Source organism: Octopus sinensis, linkage group LG14 (assembly GCF_006345805.1).
Source record: "Octopus sinensis linkage group LG14, ASM634580v1, whole genome shotgun sequence".
In the NCBI taxonomy this organism is placed as follows: domain Eukaryota; kingdom Metazoa; phylum Mollusca; class Cephalopoda; order Octopoda; family Octopodidae; genus Octopus; species Octopus sinensis.
The window spans coordinates 57,451,213-57,468,712 of NC_043010.1; the positions used below are offsets into that span (position 1 = coordinate 57,451,213).

A 17,500-nucleotide genomic window follows, 5' to 3' on the forward strand; every position below is an offset into this window, starting at 1 on the left:
GTGTGTGCTCATAAATGTAAAGATATATTGAGTCCCTCTCTCACACTTTGTAGAGTTGCCAAGAATCTGTGTTGTTGTTGTGTTATTGTTGTTGTCCATTGACCAGAGTCCAAAAACAGTCTTCACCATGTTGTTATATTTAATCACCATGTGTGAAGTTGATTTCATATATTTTACTTGCTCCTTTCATTAACTCCTACCCACCACCACCACCAGCACCACCACCACCACCAGCACCACCACAGTGGCTTTGATGGTGGTGGTGGTGCAGTTGTAGTGATTATGTTGATAGTGGTAGTGATGCTGCTGCTGCTTCTACAAGACTCCTAACATGTGCCAACTGCATTTCTATTATATGCACAGCTTTCAGCAACATGGAATTTACAGATTATTGGGATTGGATACAAACATATATTTAAATACATGTGTGTCTGTGTGTGAGGGTGTGTATGTTGATAATGTACACACACACACACACACATACACACATACATACACACATACACATATATGTATGTTTATGTATACGTATATATGTACGTGTCTACATATAGACACTCACACATACATGTATATATATTATATATATATTTTGTGTTTGTGTGTGTGTGTGTGTGTGTGCATGATGTTGGTGAATGAATGATTGAAAACAATGAAGGCAAGTGAGGACTGTTTTGTTTCAGTGAGATCAAGCTACCCTTTCTAGCATTGGTGCTTTGGTAGCAAACGAGAGAATTTCTTTTTGGAAAGAAAACCTGTAGATTATGTAATGCTGAAAAATATTGTTAGTAAATCGGTTGACAACTTAAAAATAGATATTGTTAATAAATCACGAACGTTTCAGAAATTTCTCTGGAATTCACAGAAAGAAACACCTCTGCTTATCTGAGTGGCTCTTTACCTCCAGGACTTACATATTGACAAAATTCTGAATTTTTTTATCGTCTCTATTTCTAACACCATTAGACATAATATAACAGATTTAACATACCAAGTTCTCTATCATTTATATGAGGGGTTACATACCTTAATAGTTTAACTTGCATTTCCCACTCTCAGAAAACTGAGGTTTACAACATACATTATACACAATTTTTTTTCATATTTTTATATTTCCTGAAACTTTTGAGGGGAATTTTGTCCCCTGGAATTGAACTTGCCCCAAACAATATATAACAAAGAAGTAAAAATGTTGTCTTCTTTCAATCCCTTTTCTGTGAGAATGTGCCAATAAAATTTGGTGTGAACATTTCAAATTATTCTTCAGAATAAGAAGGAAGAGTTTATTTTCTGTTCAAGCAACAGAATTTGCAGAATGTTTTAATCTCCAAAACATATTGAGTGCTGCTATGTTGCTTGAGATTTCATGATAACCGACCCCTTCCCCTGTAAGTATATGTGTGTATGTGTATGTGTACTTATGTGTGTTGTATGTAAGTATGTATGTATACACATTTGTCCTCAAAGACAGTCAATGCGATATGACTTGCCAGTAGAATTTTAAGAAACCAAACAGATTTCCTGTTTTTACTCAGATATAGTGTGTCATCAAACGTAACTGTTCATTTTCCAGTAAATTTAGCTGCTATTTCTAAAACACCGAGTGGCCATGCTGCAGCTCCTTTGTTATCCCAGAGCAGTGAACTGTAAAATTATTGTTATTGCAGTTCTGTTGTTGCTTCTCCTTCTCAGTCTGGCCACATTGAATAAACATTATCAAAGACATTCCAGTGGTGACTTTACCATCGATATATGACCCCACCCCGCCCCGCCCTCCCCTCCGCTTGACGGTTGATTTATGTCTCAATGCTCATTGAATCAATACCCTAAGCTTACGTACTTACATATATTTCTATACAAAGAAATACACATACAGACTCGGAAACACAGACACACACATTGTGTAAAGCAGAGTTGGTTCATAATTTCTTTCAGTTATGTCATCTTTTATGTGTTTCAGTGGAGATTATGGCTGTTTTATGCAATTCAGGCCAGGTAAGTTTTCTAAGTTTCCACATCATCAGAGATTCTGTAGAGAGGAGTAAATATGGAATGGGGCCCCATACCATATTTGCTCCTTTTCATAGAGGGGTTGTGGTTTGAATTACCATTAGTTGAGGTGCTGATTGCTTGGTTGATAACTGTACCTAAAGTTAAGGCTGTATCATTCCAGTTAAAATATCATGTGACAACATGGATGATCAATACATGTTCTGTTCATGTATTAGGTCACATGACAGAATGGATGATAATTGCCTCAAAAGTGAGGGCTGTGTTAATCTAATGAATGTATCATGTAGGACCCACAAACTTGAAAGAAGCACTCAATACTTGTTTATAGAACGCTAGGTTCTTGAATATTTATCTATATTAGCTGCAGGGGTAGTCTTGTGTTTTTTTCTCAATCTTTCTAAAGTATAATTACAAAAGAATTTCTGCAAAAATCTGTCAGAAAAATTCCTGTTTAGATGTTGATGAAAGAGAAATAAAAATGAAACTCTTTTGTGTGTAAACTGGAGTCTGGGTTTGATGATTGGCGAGGAATATGAGGTTGAAGTATAAGTCGTTTGAAAGAAATGAAATTAATAAGGCAATAAAATTACATCTTTAGTTTAGATAAGATAATATTGTATCGTTAATTAGGGTACAAAAATATTGTCGACACAGATTGGTGAAGAATAGAATAAAAGAAGGCTCAAGAGAAATTGTAAAGTGATGTGTTAAAACTGGAAGGAAGATATTGAGAAAAGTTGAATGCAAATAGAATTAACAATTAAGATGTAATTATAGCTGAAGAAGGGACAGGTAAAAAGTGAGGGACCGGTGAATAATAAAATGATGGGGTCAAATTGTGGGAAACAAAATCATTAGAAGAGAAATGAATGAAGATGCAATGAGTGTCTCTTGTTTGAAACCAAGAAAGAGGTGAATGAGATTTCAATATAAATCAAATATAGGTTGTTTGATAAGATCGTTAGACATGTCATTTATAATATTATGCAAATTTAATAATAACACTAAAATAATACTAAAATATACCAGGGATATAAATATACTGAAGGGTTAAGAATATCAGTGGATTGTTGGGGCATAGAATTATCTTTGTCTAGTCTAGTGGCAGTCTACCCTTAGGCAGGTCCTGAGCATATGAATTCTCCTCCCCAACACCCTCTATAAAACCTGGGATGACCCCTACTCTTCCCTGCTGCCATTAAGTAGATTACTAGAACTTTGGCTACCATGAGCAGACTGGAATACTGGAGGGGTTTCCTGTTTGCCATCTCCAGGCAGGTGGGATTTGAACTCAGAATGTAGAGGATAGGAAAATATAGTGTAAAGCATCTCTACTGATGTACCAATGATTTTGCCACTCACCCACCCACAGAACAACGTGAAATGAAATATTTTGCTCAAGAACACAATGTACCACCCAGTCCTGGAATTGAACTCACGATCTTGTAATTGTGAGTGCAACACCCTAACCACTGGGCCACATGCCTTCACAATTCTGTGGATATAAATTATGATAAGAGTAGAATAGCAAGCAAAAATGGAAGGAAGAGAGTCTCTTAAAATGCAAATGGGAAAGTTGAGTAACATTTGAATATTTCAGGCACAAAAAGGCCCACCATCAGAAGAATATGGTTTAGAAATGTGAGTGCACTTGGATTCTGCCATTTGGGTGGCCAAATGGGCAACACCCCACTTTGATTTGCAAGTGTGATAGCAGCTTCACATGCAGGACTGTAAGCATAAATGTGTGTGTGTGTGTGTGTATACATATGTATATATATATATATAAATATATGTATATACACTTATATACATATATGTAGGCGAAGCTATGTGGTAAGAGGGTTGCTTCCCAATCATATTATTCTGGGTTCAATCCCACTGCGTGCCACCTTGGGCAAGTGCCTCCTACTATAACCTCAGGCTGACCAAAGTCATGTGAGCGAATTTGGTAGATGGAAACTGAAAGAAGCCCATCATATATGTATGTGTGTGTGTGTGTGTGTGTGTGTGTGTGTATCTGTGTTTGTCCCCATCACCATTTGACAACCAGTGTTTGTATGTTTATGTTCCTGTAACCTAGCAGTTCAGGAAAGGAAACTGATGGAATAAGTTACAAGGTTAAAAAAAAAATACTGGGGCCAATTCATTTGATTAAAAATTTGTCAGGGCAGTGCTCCAGCATGGCTGCAGTCCAATGACTGAGACAAGTAAAGGATAAAAAATAAGAGATACATAGATATATACATACATACATATATGTGTGTGTGTTGTGTGTGTGTGTGTGTGTGTGTGTGCGTGTGTGTGTGTATACACACATATATATATACACACACACATCTATATATGTGTATGTATATATGTATATATGATTGGGTGTGAGTTTGCTGTTTTAGTGTGTGTGTATGTATGTATGTATGTATGTATGCATATATGTTTTGTAAACAGACCTTTAATCATATATGTATGTAATAAGTGTAGAGTTGCATGTGTATATGTGATACATATATGCACGTGCATGCACACGTGTGTGTGTGTGTGTGTGTGTGTGTGTGTGATAGCTTTATGCTAGCAATAAGCTAAACTAAATTAGAAGAGACAAACACAATTTGTTTGTAATCTGAAGAGTGACCAATACAAAAATGTCTGCAAACATAGAAGAAGTCAACAAAGGACGTCTTTGGTGTTTGTGACATCAGTTTTGCAAATAAATGAAGTCTAATACACACAAGCAGACACTCATACACATGTACATACACATGTGCATACAGATATATATATATATACATAGACATACATGCTCATACATACATACACGCATACACGCATACATACTTGCATACATATGTGTATATGTATGTTGGGTCATCCCATAAATAATGCAGTTTTTTATACTTCTTATCTTTTTCAAAATTAAGATAAACAAAGTTCTTTTTAATCTAAAATATTCTCTCTTCAATTTTCTACAATGCTCTTCCACCTGTCTGGTAGACTTGCAAGGCCCCTCTTCCAAAATTCACTTGTCCATGATGAAAAATACTCCCCTAGTAATGTTCTGACCTCATCTAGAGAATTCGTATTTTTTCCATACAAATGATTTTGAAGACTGCGGAATAAATGATAATCAAATGGGGCAATGTCCAGTGAATATGGTGGGTGGGGCATTGTTTCCTATTAAACTGCTCCAGCATTTGGAATGTCATCCTTGCCGTATGTGGCCGAATACATTTCATCTTGAAACCAAAGATGGTCATTTTTTCTTCTAGCACTGATTTAAGCCACTCAAGCTGCCCACAGTAGATCTCCTTTGTTATTTGGTTTAGGAGTTAAAAGTTCAAAGTGGACTAAACCTTTCATATCCCATCAAACAGATAACAACACCTTATGTGGGTGAAGACCTTCTTTAGCCTGAGGTACTGGTGTTTCTCTTTTCTCTACCCTCCGTCTTCGGCACTTGACTTTTTTTTATAGAGAACCCATTTCTTGTCACCAGACACTATTCGAACCAAAAAAAGGTTCATTCATGAAATGTGACAACAAAGAAGAGCACACATTCACTTTCTGCATGCGATTAGACTCAGAAAGTTTGTGAGGAACCCATTGACCCAATTTGCTGACTTTTCCAATATCACATAGGTGTTTATGAATGGTTGAATGACCAAATCCAAGCTTCTCTGCTAGTTCCTCAACAGTTACGATGGGATTTTGTTCCACCAGGGTTTGCAGGACAACCTCGTTAAGCTCTACAGATCTTCCAGGATGAGGCTCATCTTCTAGGCTGTAATTTCTGGCTCAGAATTTCTGGAACCACCGTTGACACTGGCTTATACTTATTCTCCAATCCCCATATACTGTATTAATGTTCCTCACACTTTTTATTGTGTTGTTGCCTTTATTGAACTCATAAAGCAAAATATGCCAAATATGCTCCGTTGTCACTTCCATTATAACTTTGAAAAAATAACTGTTAAAATCGAACTGCACTCTTCAAAACTTGCACTAAGAATAAGCACAAGGTAAATTTACTACCTGCTTTTATAGCAAGTTGATGCAGGTAGTTTATCCGGCCTCTCTGACTTTTAGTTCATGCAATTGAAAAAACTGTGTTATTTATGGGATGACCCAATATATATATTTCTTTACTACCCATAAGGGGCTAAACATAGAGGGGACAAACAAGGACAGACAAACGGATTAAGTCGATTACATCGACACAGTGCGAAACTGGTACTTTATTTATCGACCCCAAGAGGATGAAAGGCAAAATCGACCTCGGTGAAATTTGAACTCAGAATGTAACAACAGACAAAATATTGCTAAGCATTTTGCCCGGCATGCTAAGGTTTCTGCCAGCTCGCCGCCTTATGACCTAATATATATGTGCATGTATACATATACATATATATATATATATATATATATATATATATATATATATATATATATATATATTTATATTTATATACATATATTGTGGGTTTTCTATGATTATGTTGGACTACATCATCTAATTTGCTCTGCTTTAATTTTAGATGATAGGGTTTGAACTGAATAAGAATTGGCTACTATTTCTAGCAGAAAGTGAAACCTCATTATGTCTTGTGTGATGTAGTTAGATATTGTGCGGTAAGACCACAAAGGTAGGCTACACCTTTAAGTAGCGTCTGATATAATCACAAGTGGATTACTAGTTGCCAAATTGACATATTAATAGACCCCTAGTTAGGGCACAAGCATGACTGTGTGGTTATGTAGTTTAGGGTTCCCAGTTCAATCCTAGTTAGTGGTAGGTACATTGCCAAAGAATCTTGCACAAAATAATAAAATAGAAACAAGATGGCTACATAAGAGAGTGTAGGTCTAACTAGAGAGTATCTGAATAAATGGTGAGATGGTCACAGCTGGAATGTCTCATCTTAGGTCTACATGATCACAACTGGCTTTGGGCTAAACAATAACAACAAAAACAACATCAGAACAAAAGAACATGATGATACCACAGCTGTAAGTCACCTCTCTTCATTGTGGGGTACATCTAACTCTTCATTCAGTTGGGAACATAAATAACTACCAGTAATATATTTGGGGATGGTGTTACAATAAATAGACTATATACTTCTTTTTATATGTTGTGATTTTGTGACAATGAGGAAAATTGTTTCCGAATTATTGATTTTCATCTATTTTCATATAAATTATTCGTGTTTATATTTTAAAATAATCTTTAGTTTATACAAAACATATTTCACCTTCATCGTTAATGGCAGATAAAAACCAGAGAGAACAACAACAACAACGACAACAAAAACAGCAAAAACAGCTCTACCTAATTAACTTGTTAAGGAATTAAGAAGATTTATGTTTTTTAAGGTTTATTAAATTAATCTTTTCCTGCCATATGTCATCTCGAGGGTAAAGAATGGCAATATGCTGCACATTGGAGAATTTAATCCGATTCCATGCATAATTTAGGAGTTCTTAATGAATTATCCAAACTTAATTTCGAAGATTTCTGATATTCAACCATTGTTTTAAATAATTCTCCTTGGGTAATTTTGTCATTTTCAATGTTTAAACAAATCTCAGACTTTAGGAAAGGAAAAAAATCTCCATTTAATGTGGAATGTTCAGTTCTTAAGATTTACACTTGTCAGATAAAATATTTTCCTTATTTCCTGTGTCACCAAAGTAAAGGCTTTCTTGGGAGTAGAACAGAAAATTAAAAATTCTTCTAGTTATTTCATTATTTATATGGTACCATTGTAGTACAAGAAGGTATTATTGTAGTATACCATTGTGGTATGGCTGTAAACCATTACAGTATGACACTATACCATTCTTAATATTAACTGTTCACTGTCCATTCACTAGTTTACCTGCCTATGGTATCATTCGGTATATACCATTCCAGCATACCATTCCACATATATTATTTGTCAGTCACAGAATAAAACTGGCATCCATCTAATATTGGATTTTAATTGTAGTTTGTTAAAATAGATGACATGAGATTATCAATAACACCGCCACCACCACCACCACCACCACCACCATCGTTACTATTACTACTACTACTACTACTACTACTACTACTACACTACTACTACTACTACTACTACTACTACTACTCAAAACATTTCCCCCATTTTACCAATGTCAGAAATCCTTATTTAAGATTAGGAAGGCTGGCGGTGGAGGTAGTGGTGGTGGTGGAGGTGGTGGAGTGATAGAAGGCCAGAGTGGAGGGTGGTGATGATGATGGTGGTACTGTTGGTTTTGGCGCCTTAGTGTTGATAGAACACCAGAGTGTTAGTGTTGGTGTTGGTGGTAGTGGTGGTTAAAAGACAAAATACCTTGTAATATTCAGCTACATGTCTTTAGTTCCTGAGTTCAATACCCATCAAAGGGTCTTTGTATCGTCTGAATATGGTGGAACTATAAAAGATATTGACACATTGGATAGAATATGGTTTTCCTACTCTCATCAGCCACCAGACATAATATCTTTAAATGTTTATTCCATATTTTGCCAAATTCCTTGGACTAGACACAGAAAACTGATTAATTTTTAGGCCAAAATGAGAATCTGATTAGAGAAACTTGTAAAGTTTTAATGACAGGAAGATCTTCATGTCTTACGAAAGAGAATGGAAGTTGGTGAGCAACTATGGAATGTTACATTGAGAGGACAAAGATATTGAAGTTGGTGTGCAAAAATGGAATACTGAATTAATAGGACAAAGATACAGGAAGTTGGTGTGTAACAATGGAATGATTAAGAAGACAAAGAAATTTTTATATGCAAAACATTAATAAGACATTTCCAGACAAGCATCCATTAACAAATTACTCTGTTTTTGTGTTTGTACCACTGTTATTCTAATTTTGTACTCCATGTCTCACTGGTTTAAGGAAAAGACATTAATTTTGGCTATGAGGGACTTTGGGGCATACAGGATGTTATTATCAGTATATGTGTGTATGTGTGTGTGTGTGTGAATGTGTGTGCATGTATGTATATAGACATTATATATATATATGCATATATATGTGCATATATATAGAACTATATATATACATATTTATATATACTTATATATATGTGTGTGTGCCTATATATATATATATATATATATATATATATATATTATATATATATATATATATATATACATATATATATTTACATATATATATATATATATATATATATATATATATATATATATATATATATATATATATATATATATATATATATATATATATATATATACTTTATAAAAATATTTTAATTTTTATAAAGTAATATTTCAAATATACCGTAAATGGTCGTTTTACATACCAAACACTGCTCGGTCAAATTAATTAATAATTAATTAATTTTACCCTTTTTTATTGACAATATATATATATATATATTATATATATATATATATATATTATATATATATATATACACATATATATACATACATATACATATATGTGTAACATATGGTATAATAAAACAGGGTGAATTTTAGCCATTTCTCTGCAAACTGTAAAAATAATATATACACACATACACATACATAAATATGTATATGTATATATATATATATATATATATATATATATATATATTCACAGAAGTGGACTTTTTGTGTTATGTCACAATAGCATGGACAGTTGTAATACCTAATCTTAAGAACAACACAATCAACCGAAAGACATGTTTAATAATCAACAGAAATTGCTTACCTTTGATGCTTTTGGAAATGTTTTCACAATTGTTGGTGTCATCCATTCCTTCTGTGATTCCTCTTCAGGATAAAACTGACTCCTAGATTTTATTGATTGGTCATCATTGTCTGCTATTTCTTCTGGGTTCCTTGCTATCATACCCGCAGTGTTTGCTTGGTAAATCAATTGTTTCATTTCTGTTCGGGACCGATAATGTGGGTTGTCACCGGTCCTTGTCGTTACATTTCGGCCATTTTGGCTCCTAACAATGCATGTTGTGATGAAGATAACTATCGCTATGGAAACTACCACTGCTATTATTACGATGATAATCACTAAATTGATATCTATCATCTCACCTGATTGGACTTGAACCGCTGTCAGCATTGTTGATGTCTTGTTACTAACTGTCAGCGTTAAAGTGACTGTTGTCATCGCTGACAGAATCGGACTGCCACTGTCCTTCACAACTAATTTAAGATTATAAGCTCCGGCATCGTTTTGGTAGACGGTGCGAGAGAATGATAAGACCCCTGTGTAAGGATTGACCCCAAATAACTGTTTGTCATTGCCCCGAAGTATTCCATATTTAAGGAATGCATTTTCACGAGTGTCTCTGTCAACAGCCCTCAGCACTGTGATGTCGTTCTTGCTTTGAGGATAATAATGGACATCAAGGCTAAAGGGGTCAACACTAGGGAATGTAAAATAAGGGGCATTGTCGTTTTCATCAACAACTTCAACAACAACATTTGCTGTGTTGTTTAATGGAGGGACTCCACTGTCTCTGACAAAAACCTGGAATTTGTAAATATTCTGTTCTTCCCGATCTAAGGCTTCTGTTGTTGAAATAAATCCATACTCAGTTATCTGGAATGGAAAAGCATTGTGCTTTTTATTGAGAAGAGAATAAACCAGCTGACCTCCTGTCCCCAGGTCAGGGTCAACAGCACTTATAAAACCAACTGGAAAGTTGGCTGTTTCAGTCTCATAAGTCAAAAACTTAAAAGTGTCCTTGATAAACTTAGGCTGGACGTCATTAACATCCTGAACTTTGATAGTAAACACTTTCCTTGATTGTAAAGGTGGAGAGCCATTATCTCGGCAGTTAATTCTAATCTCATACTGGCTGGTCACCTCTCTGTCCACAGAACCTTTCATTGTTATTTTATATTCTTTCGGAGCCAAACTCAGAAGCTGAAACTTCTCATGTCTCATTTCACACTTCACCTCTCCATTCTCACCGTTGTCGTTGTCGATCACCATGACGTAAGCAATAAAACTGCCCACTTCAATGTCTTCTGAAATTACTGTCGTATTTTCTTTCAATCCAGACACAAAATCTACATCAATTGTTGGTGGATTGTTTCTTTGATTAATGATGTTAACGAGAACCAAAGCAGATGAACTTAACGATGGGCTTCCACCGTCAATGGCTTCGACAAACAGTTTGTATGTTTGTTTTTGTCCATGACCAAACATTTGCTGTACGGATATTTCTCCATTGTATTGATTTAAGCGGAAATGGCTTTGATCAACATCTAAAGTCTTTGGACTGAAGTGATATGTAACTTTACCATTTTCACCAGAATCTAAATCTGTTGCTGACACTGTAATGATTGGTCTGTCCTTTCTGTAGGAACTCTGTATGGAAATATTGTAGATACTTTTAGAGAAAAACGGTAGATTGTCATTTACATCAATGACAGATATTTGAATTTTTAACACCCCTTGTTTGGGAGGTGAACCTCCATCTGTGGCAATCACTTCTAAATCGTAATTATCTTTGACTTCTCGATCAAGTTTCTCTTCCAGGAGAATTCCCAGTTTGGATTTTCCCCCAATTCGTTCTGATACTGCTAACGAGAATGGTTCGTTTTTGTTTTTTTTCAACCGGTAAGTTATTTGAGAATTTAATATGCCAACATCCCCATCGACGGCATTAGGGATTGGTTTTGTGGTCCCTTTACCATCCGTTTCATCAAACTGAAGATTAAATTGTGCACTTGGGAACACTGGTCGGTGGTCATTAACATCTTTTATAATTACTTTAATTTTGAGAATCTTCATAAAAGTCTTTGCTTTACGAACTGCCACTTTGACAATCACTGAACACTCCTTGTTGTAGAGGCACAGGGACTCTGTGTCCAATGTGCCAGCCGTGTAGATTTCTCCGACTTTTGTGATGTTAAATTGTTGAGTCTCTCTTCTCTGAAGCTGACTGAATTGAATCAAATTATAGTCTTGGGCTGGAATAGTCTCCAGAAGTTGTGAATCAACAGCAATGTTACCAAGATAGGTGCCAGGACTTTTGCCTTCCTCAACGTGATAAACCAGATCAACACAAAGGGTGCTGTGAAACAACAGGATTAAAAGACTGGTTTGTCTGAGCATATTGTCATTGTTTTCTTTGTAGAACATCAGGACAAGGTATCAAGTGTTCCTGGAAGTAAAAATAAAAATAATAATAATAATAAAAATAATAATAATAATAATAATAATAATAATAATAATAATAATAATAATAATAATAATAATAATAATAATAACAACAACAACAATAATAATAATAAGAAGAAGAAGAATGCAATATAAGAACAACACTGTTGTAAACATTTCATATAGTAGCAATATGACAGTAATACACAATTAGATAATAATGATATGTTAAAACAAAACAGTAATATAGTACAAAATAATAATATAATTAGTGCATGATATAATCAATGTAATTAGTATGTAGTAGTACAGAACATGCAATGTGGTCCATTTGACTCCAGGACAGTAAAAAATGAGAGTAAGAAACAAAAAATACAAAGATTCTTTGCCAACATAACATGGCAGTCCTGGTTTAGGTCAAATGTTACTGTAATTTAGCCCCAAGAGACATCGTCTCCAGCTGGCTATATGACACGATCTGTGTCCTTGTTTGAAAATATAAGGACACAGATCATGTCGTAGAGCCAGCTGGAGACAATGTCTCCTGGGGCTAAACTACAGCAATGCCATGTTATGTTGGCAAACAATCTTTACTCCAAAGTACTGTTGCTGAATATCTCTCATTGCGAGATTTAGAAATTGTAATTTTCTAAAAAAAATACAATTCCTTAAAATTTGAAGTTGCAAGAATTTGGAATACGAAAACTATAAAGGTTGTTGCAGTAATAATTGGTGCACTGGGAAATAAAGATATAGAGAAACGGTTGAAAGAAGACAGGAAGAGAACATTCTGCAGAGCATCTAGAGAAGGTTAGCTTCTTAGGGACAAAGAAGATTATGAAGAGAGTTTAGAAAGTCTGTTGAAAGTTTGTGGATACCTAAGGTTACAGGTAGGAGCCAGCTACCCACATAAATTTTACAAAGAATAACACCAAACCTGAGTCAAATCACCAATAATAATAATAATAATAATAATAATAATAATAATAATAATAATAATAATAATAATAATAATAATAATAATAATAATGATATGATATAAGTGTACAATATATTACAAAATATTGCTGAATATGTTGCAGACAGTGTACGTGGTGAGCTGGCAGAATTGGTAGCATGCCAGACGAAATGATTAGCAGTTTTTCGACCATCGCTACATTCTGAGTTCAAATTCCGCTGAGGTCGACTTTGCCTGTCATCCTTTCAGGGTTGCTAAATTAAGTACCAGTGAAAAACTGGGGTCGTCGTAATCGATTAGTCTCCAAGCCCCAAATTTCAGGCCTTGTGCCTTTAGTAGAAAGGATATTTTCCATTTAATATTACATCCTGTAAAAGTGGTCAGCTGGCAGAATTCTTAGTGGCATGTTATCTGTCTCTATGTTCTGAGTTCAAATTCTGCCTTGGTCAACTTTGCCTTTCATCCATTTAGGGTCAATAAAATAAGTACCGGTTGAGCACTGGTGTCAATGTAATTGATTAACCCACCTCCTCAAAATTGCTGGCCTTGTGACAAAATTTGAAACCAATATTTACATCATTCACAATAAACTACAAAGTTATGTCTGTCTGTTACTTATATTAAAAATAATCTCCAACCCATCATGCTAACTATAGAAGCCTGCACATAACTATATGGATTTACTGCAGAAGGCATCCTTAGGAAATCTCAATATTTTAAATTGTCCAATCAGGAAAGTGTTTACATATTTACTATATGTTTATCAAGTTGATCTGTGATCAGTTAGCTTTATGTTAATTATTCTTTGCTGAAAGAAGTTTAATAAGACTGAATCACACCTGAAGTTGTCCCCCCTTCCTACATAATTTAATTTTTGATTAACTACAATTTCATGAGTTCATTATGTTGCTTCTTATGATAAAATTATTCACTAACATTAATTAATTTTGGTCTCGTTATATTTATAATTTTGAATTATTAAATATTATCAAATATGGCTGCCTGCATTTATGTGAATGTTATTAAGACCACATGCCATGTTGTATATAGGTGCAGGTATGGCTGTGCAATAAGAGGCTTGCATCGCAACCACATGGTTCTGGGTTCAGTCCCACTGCATGGCACCTTTGGCAAGTGTCTTCTACTATAGCCTTAGACCATCCAAAGCTTTGTTAGTAGATTTAGTAGATGGAAACTGAAAGAAGCCCACCATATATAAATATATATATACATATATATATATATTATATAAATATATATATATATATATTATATAAATATATATATATATATAAATTTTGGAATTTGTTTCGTCAAATGGAAACAGAAAACATGGAGGATGTCAAAGACATTACAACTACAACCAGAACAACAGCAACTACCACTACCAGACAGCAACAGTAACAGCTCCAACAACAACAACACCAACTATGCCAACTACTGCTACCACCACCACCACCACCACCACCACTAGTACCGCTATTGCTTCTATTCTACTACTGCCACCACCGCTACTGCTACTGTAGCTGCTGCTACTGCTACTACTACTACTACTACTACTACTACTACTACTACTACTATATTATGTCAATTCAGATACTGTTTTACTGCAATAAATTTATTTAATAATTTCTTAAAAACAATCTGTAATCTGCATTTTTGTTTATTTATTTATTTTTTATTTTTATTTATTTCTTTTTTAAGTATTTCTAAGCCAAGCAATTCATCAACAAAATTAATTATTTTCTTATCTTAATTGTAACCCACTTCCACCCACCCCTGCCTCCTCTTCCACCAATACTGCCACCATCACATCAATCCCACTCTATATTGTAGAATGGTTCTGTAAGAACCATTAGGTCTGTAAGAACCATTAGGTCTGTAAGAACAATAGATCTGATGTTGCCTTAGTATTCAACATTTGACATAATCAGGCAGCAGCCTCACTTTACTTTGTTGAACTGCTAGAAATAGCAGCTAAACCTCCATCAAATTAGACCTTACCAACACATTGACATATTAACCCTTTTGTTACTGTATTTATTTTGAGATGCTCTGTGTTTCTTTCAATTACTTGTAAATATAACAAAGAATTTAGTAAACTAATTTAGTTATCATTCAGCTAGTGTTAGGAACATAAATTGTGACTAAGGTTTGGTGGAAGATTTTAATTCAAAACTTATGAAAACAAGAAATTTGTCCTGATGGCCAGGGGTGGTTTCAGCCGGGTTGATAATGAAGGGGTTAAGCAGTTTAGTCCTTGGTAATCTATATAATGGTCATGGCTAGAATGCCTTTGATAGGGGCTTTGTTCAGTCAGAGCCAACCTGACTCTAAATGACAATAAGAACAAGAATGAGAACAAGATCAAGCAACTATATACAGAGCAGAGCTGGGATAACAAGAAACAAGTCCTTTTTATTAATTAGCCATTTTCCCCAACTTTTTAATCTCCAAAGTTGTAAGTGTATGCCTGGGTGTGTGTATGTATGCCTTGATAAAGTCCCTCTTATCCTCCACTGATTCACATCCAGATGCTGTCATACAGCTTTAGTTGGCATCAAATATTTTTCAAGTTGCTGTCTTCCCAGACAGGATGCCTGCAGTGAGGCTTGCAAGGGCCATGTCTTCCCAGTGAGGCTTGCAAGGGCCATGTCTTCCCAGTGAGGCTTGCAAGGGCCATGTCTTCCCAGTGAGGCTTGCAAGGGCCATGTCTTCGTCACCCATTGCTACATCTTGTTTGTTCTTTTTGCATAAGATTCTCATCAATGGATTCCTTTCCTATCATGAACGACTTCACAGAGTGGACTGGGGATGGGCACATGATATTGTGCCCCCCCCCAACACACACACACTAGCGTAGCTAGAGTGAGTGTGCTGCTGGGGGCAGACCTTCTATTTGCCACCCTCGGACCCCACAAAAACCACATATTGCCTACAGCAGACCCAAAAGTGGTACCCCTTTAAAAGTGTCACCCGGAGTGGACGGTCCCTACTGCCCAGCTATGCTAGTGTATACACACAAAGTTCCACAGCATGTTGCAGATGCAGTGACCAGATTGCAGAAGTGTTATAAAACTTCTTGACCCTTCAAAGAAATGAATACAAAGTGGAACTTAACAGATTTTGTGTTCTTAAAAGGTTGGAAATTGCTCTTCCACAATGTTACCGTTTCAGTTGCACCACACAATCTCAGAGTGAACCATGTGAATCTGGAGAATATTTGTGTGTGTGTGTGCATGTGTGCATGCATGTATGCATGTGTATGCATGTGTGTGTGCTTGTGTGTGCATGTGTGTGTGTGTGCATGCATGTATGTGAGTGAGTGTACATGTATATTACTTCCATGGACATGTCCGCCTTGGGGGAAATGAAATCTTGCACACAACCACAGGTGAGTGCCGGTGACAGGAAGGGCAACTGGCTATAGAAAATCTGCCTCATCAAATTCTGTGCAACCCATACCAGCAGGGAAAAGAGGACATTAAAACAACGATGACAATTATGACAATAACAACACAATGATGATGGACCTTTATTCATCTTATCCAAATTCATGCTACTGGTGCCACATAGAAACCACTCAGTCCACTCTGTAAAGTGGTTAGCACCAGGAAGGGCATCCAGCCTTGGCATCCTAACCAAAACAGACAAAATTGGAGCCTGTGTAGCTCTCTGGCTTGCTAGCTCCTGTCAACCTGTCAAACCAATGCCAGCATGGAAAATGGATGTAAAATGATTATGATGATGATGATGATGATGATATAAGTCACAATTTGGATAAGAAAGATGAATAAAGGTCTGTTGCAAGAAATAAATGATTTATTGAAATTATCTTTGCTTCAAGAGTAATAAACGAATGTCTGTCTGTGAGTCCCTCTCAGTATTAAACTGACTACAAGACAGCCCATCTTCTGAACTGGTGCTATGAAAGAGCCCATTCCGTTCCTTCTGCAAATAAATACTGGGTGGAGGCCACCCTCCTGGGGCTGGTGCCATGAAAAGGCCTCTGGAACATTCTGTAAAGTGGTTGGCAAATGAGCAGAGAAAGTGCAGGGTTATGGTATCCCTTTAATCCTGATTTACTGAGGGTTACTCAACCTATCCAGAATTGGTATGATGAAAAAAATGTAGCAGATTCACTTTGTGGAATGGTTTTGTGATAGAAAGGAGAAAGAGTCAGAGAAACCAAGCAAATTGTTGGAACCAAACAACAGTCTTCGAGAGCAGTAACTCCCGATGAGAAAACGACTTGCACTGTGATGACTCATCCAACCCATACTTGTACAGAAAGTAGACGAAAAGGGCATAAAATGATGATGATGAAGATGATATATGTATATGTGTGTATATATGCATATATAC

General features: G+C 35.6%; 1 protein-coding gene across 10 annotated transcripts in view; it reads right to left on the bottom strand.

Moving 5' to 3' along the window:
• Positions 1-17,500, bottom strand: part of LOC115218763 (protocadherin alpha-7) — a 237,418-nt gene that overhangs the window by 38,899 nt on the left and 181,019 nt on the right. For 4 of the 10 annotated variants that reach the window (XM_036509066.1, XM_029788691.2, XM_036509062.1 and 1 more), the window contains exon 3: positions 9,757-12,186. In XM_036509066.1, the coding sequence (XP_036364959.1) occupies positions 9,757-12,159 (2,403 nt within the window). In that variant the 5' untranslated portion in view covers positions 12,160-12,186. Of the gene's footprint in view, positions 1-8,366; positions 8,449-9,756; positions 12,187-15,865; positions 15,877-17,500 lie in introns of all 10 variants that reach the window. The other 6 variants (XM_036509068.1, XM_036509067.1, XM_036509069.1 and 3 more) reach the window with 3 other exon arrangements.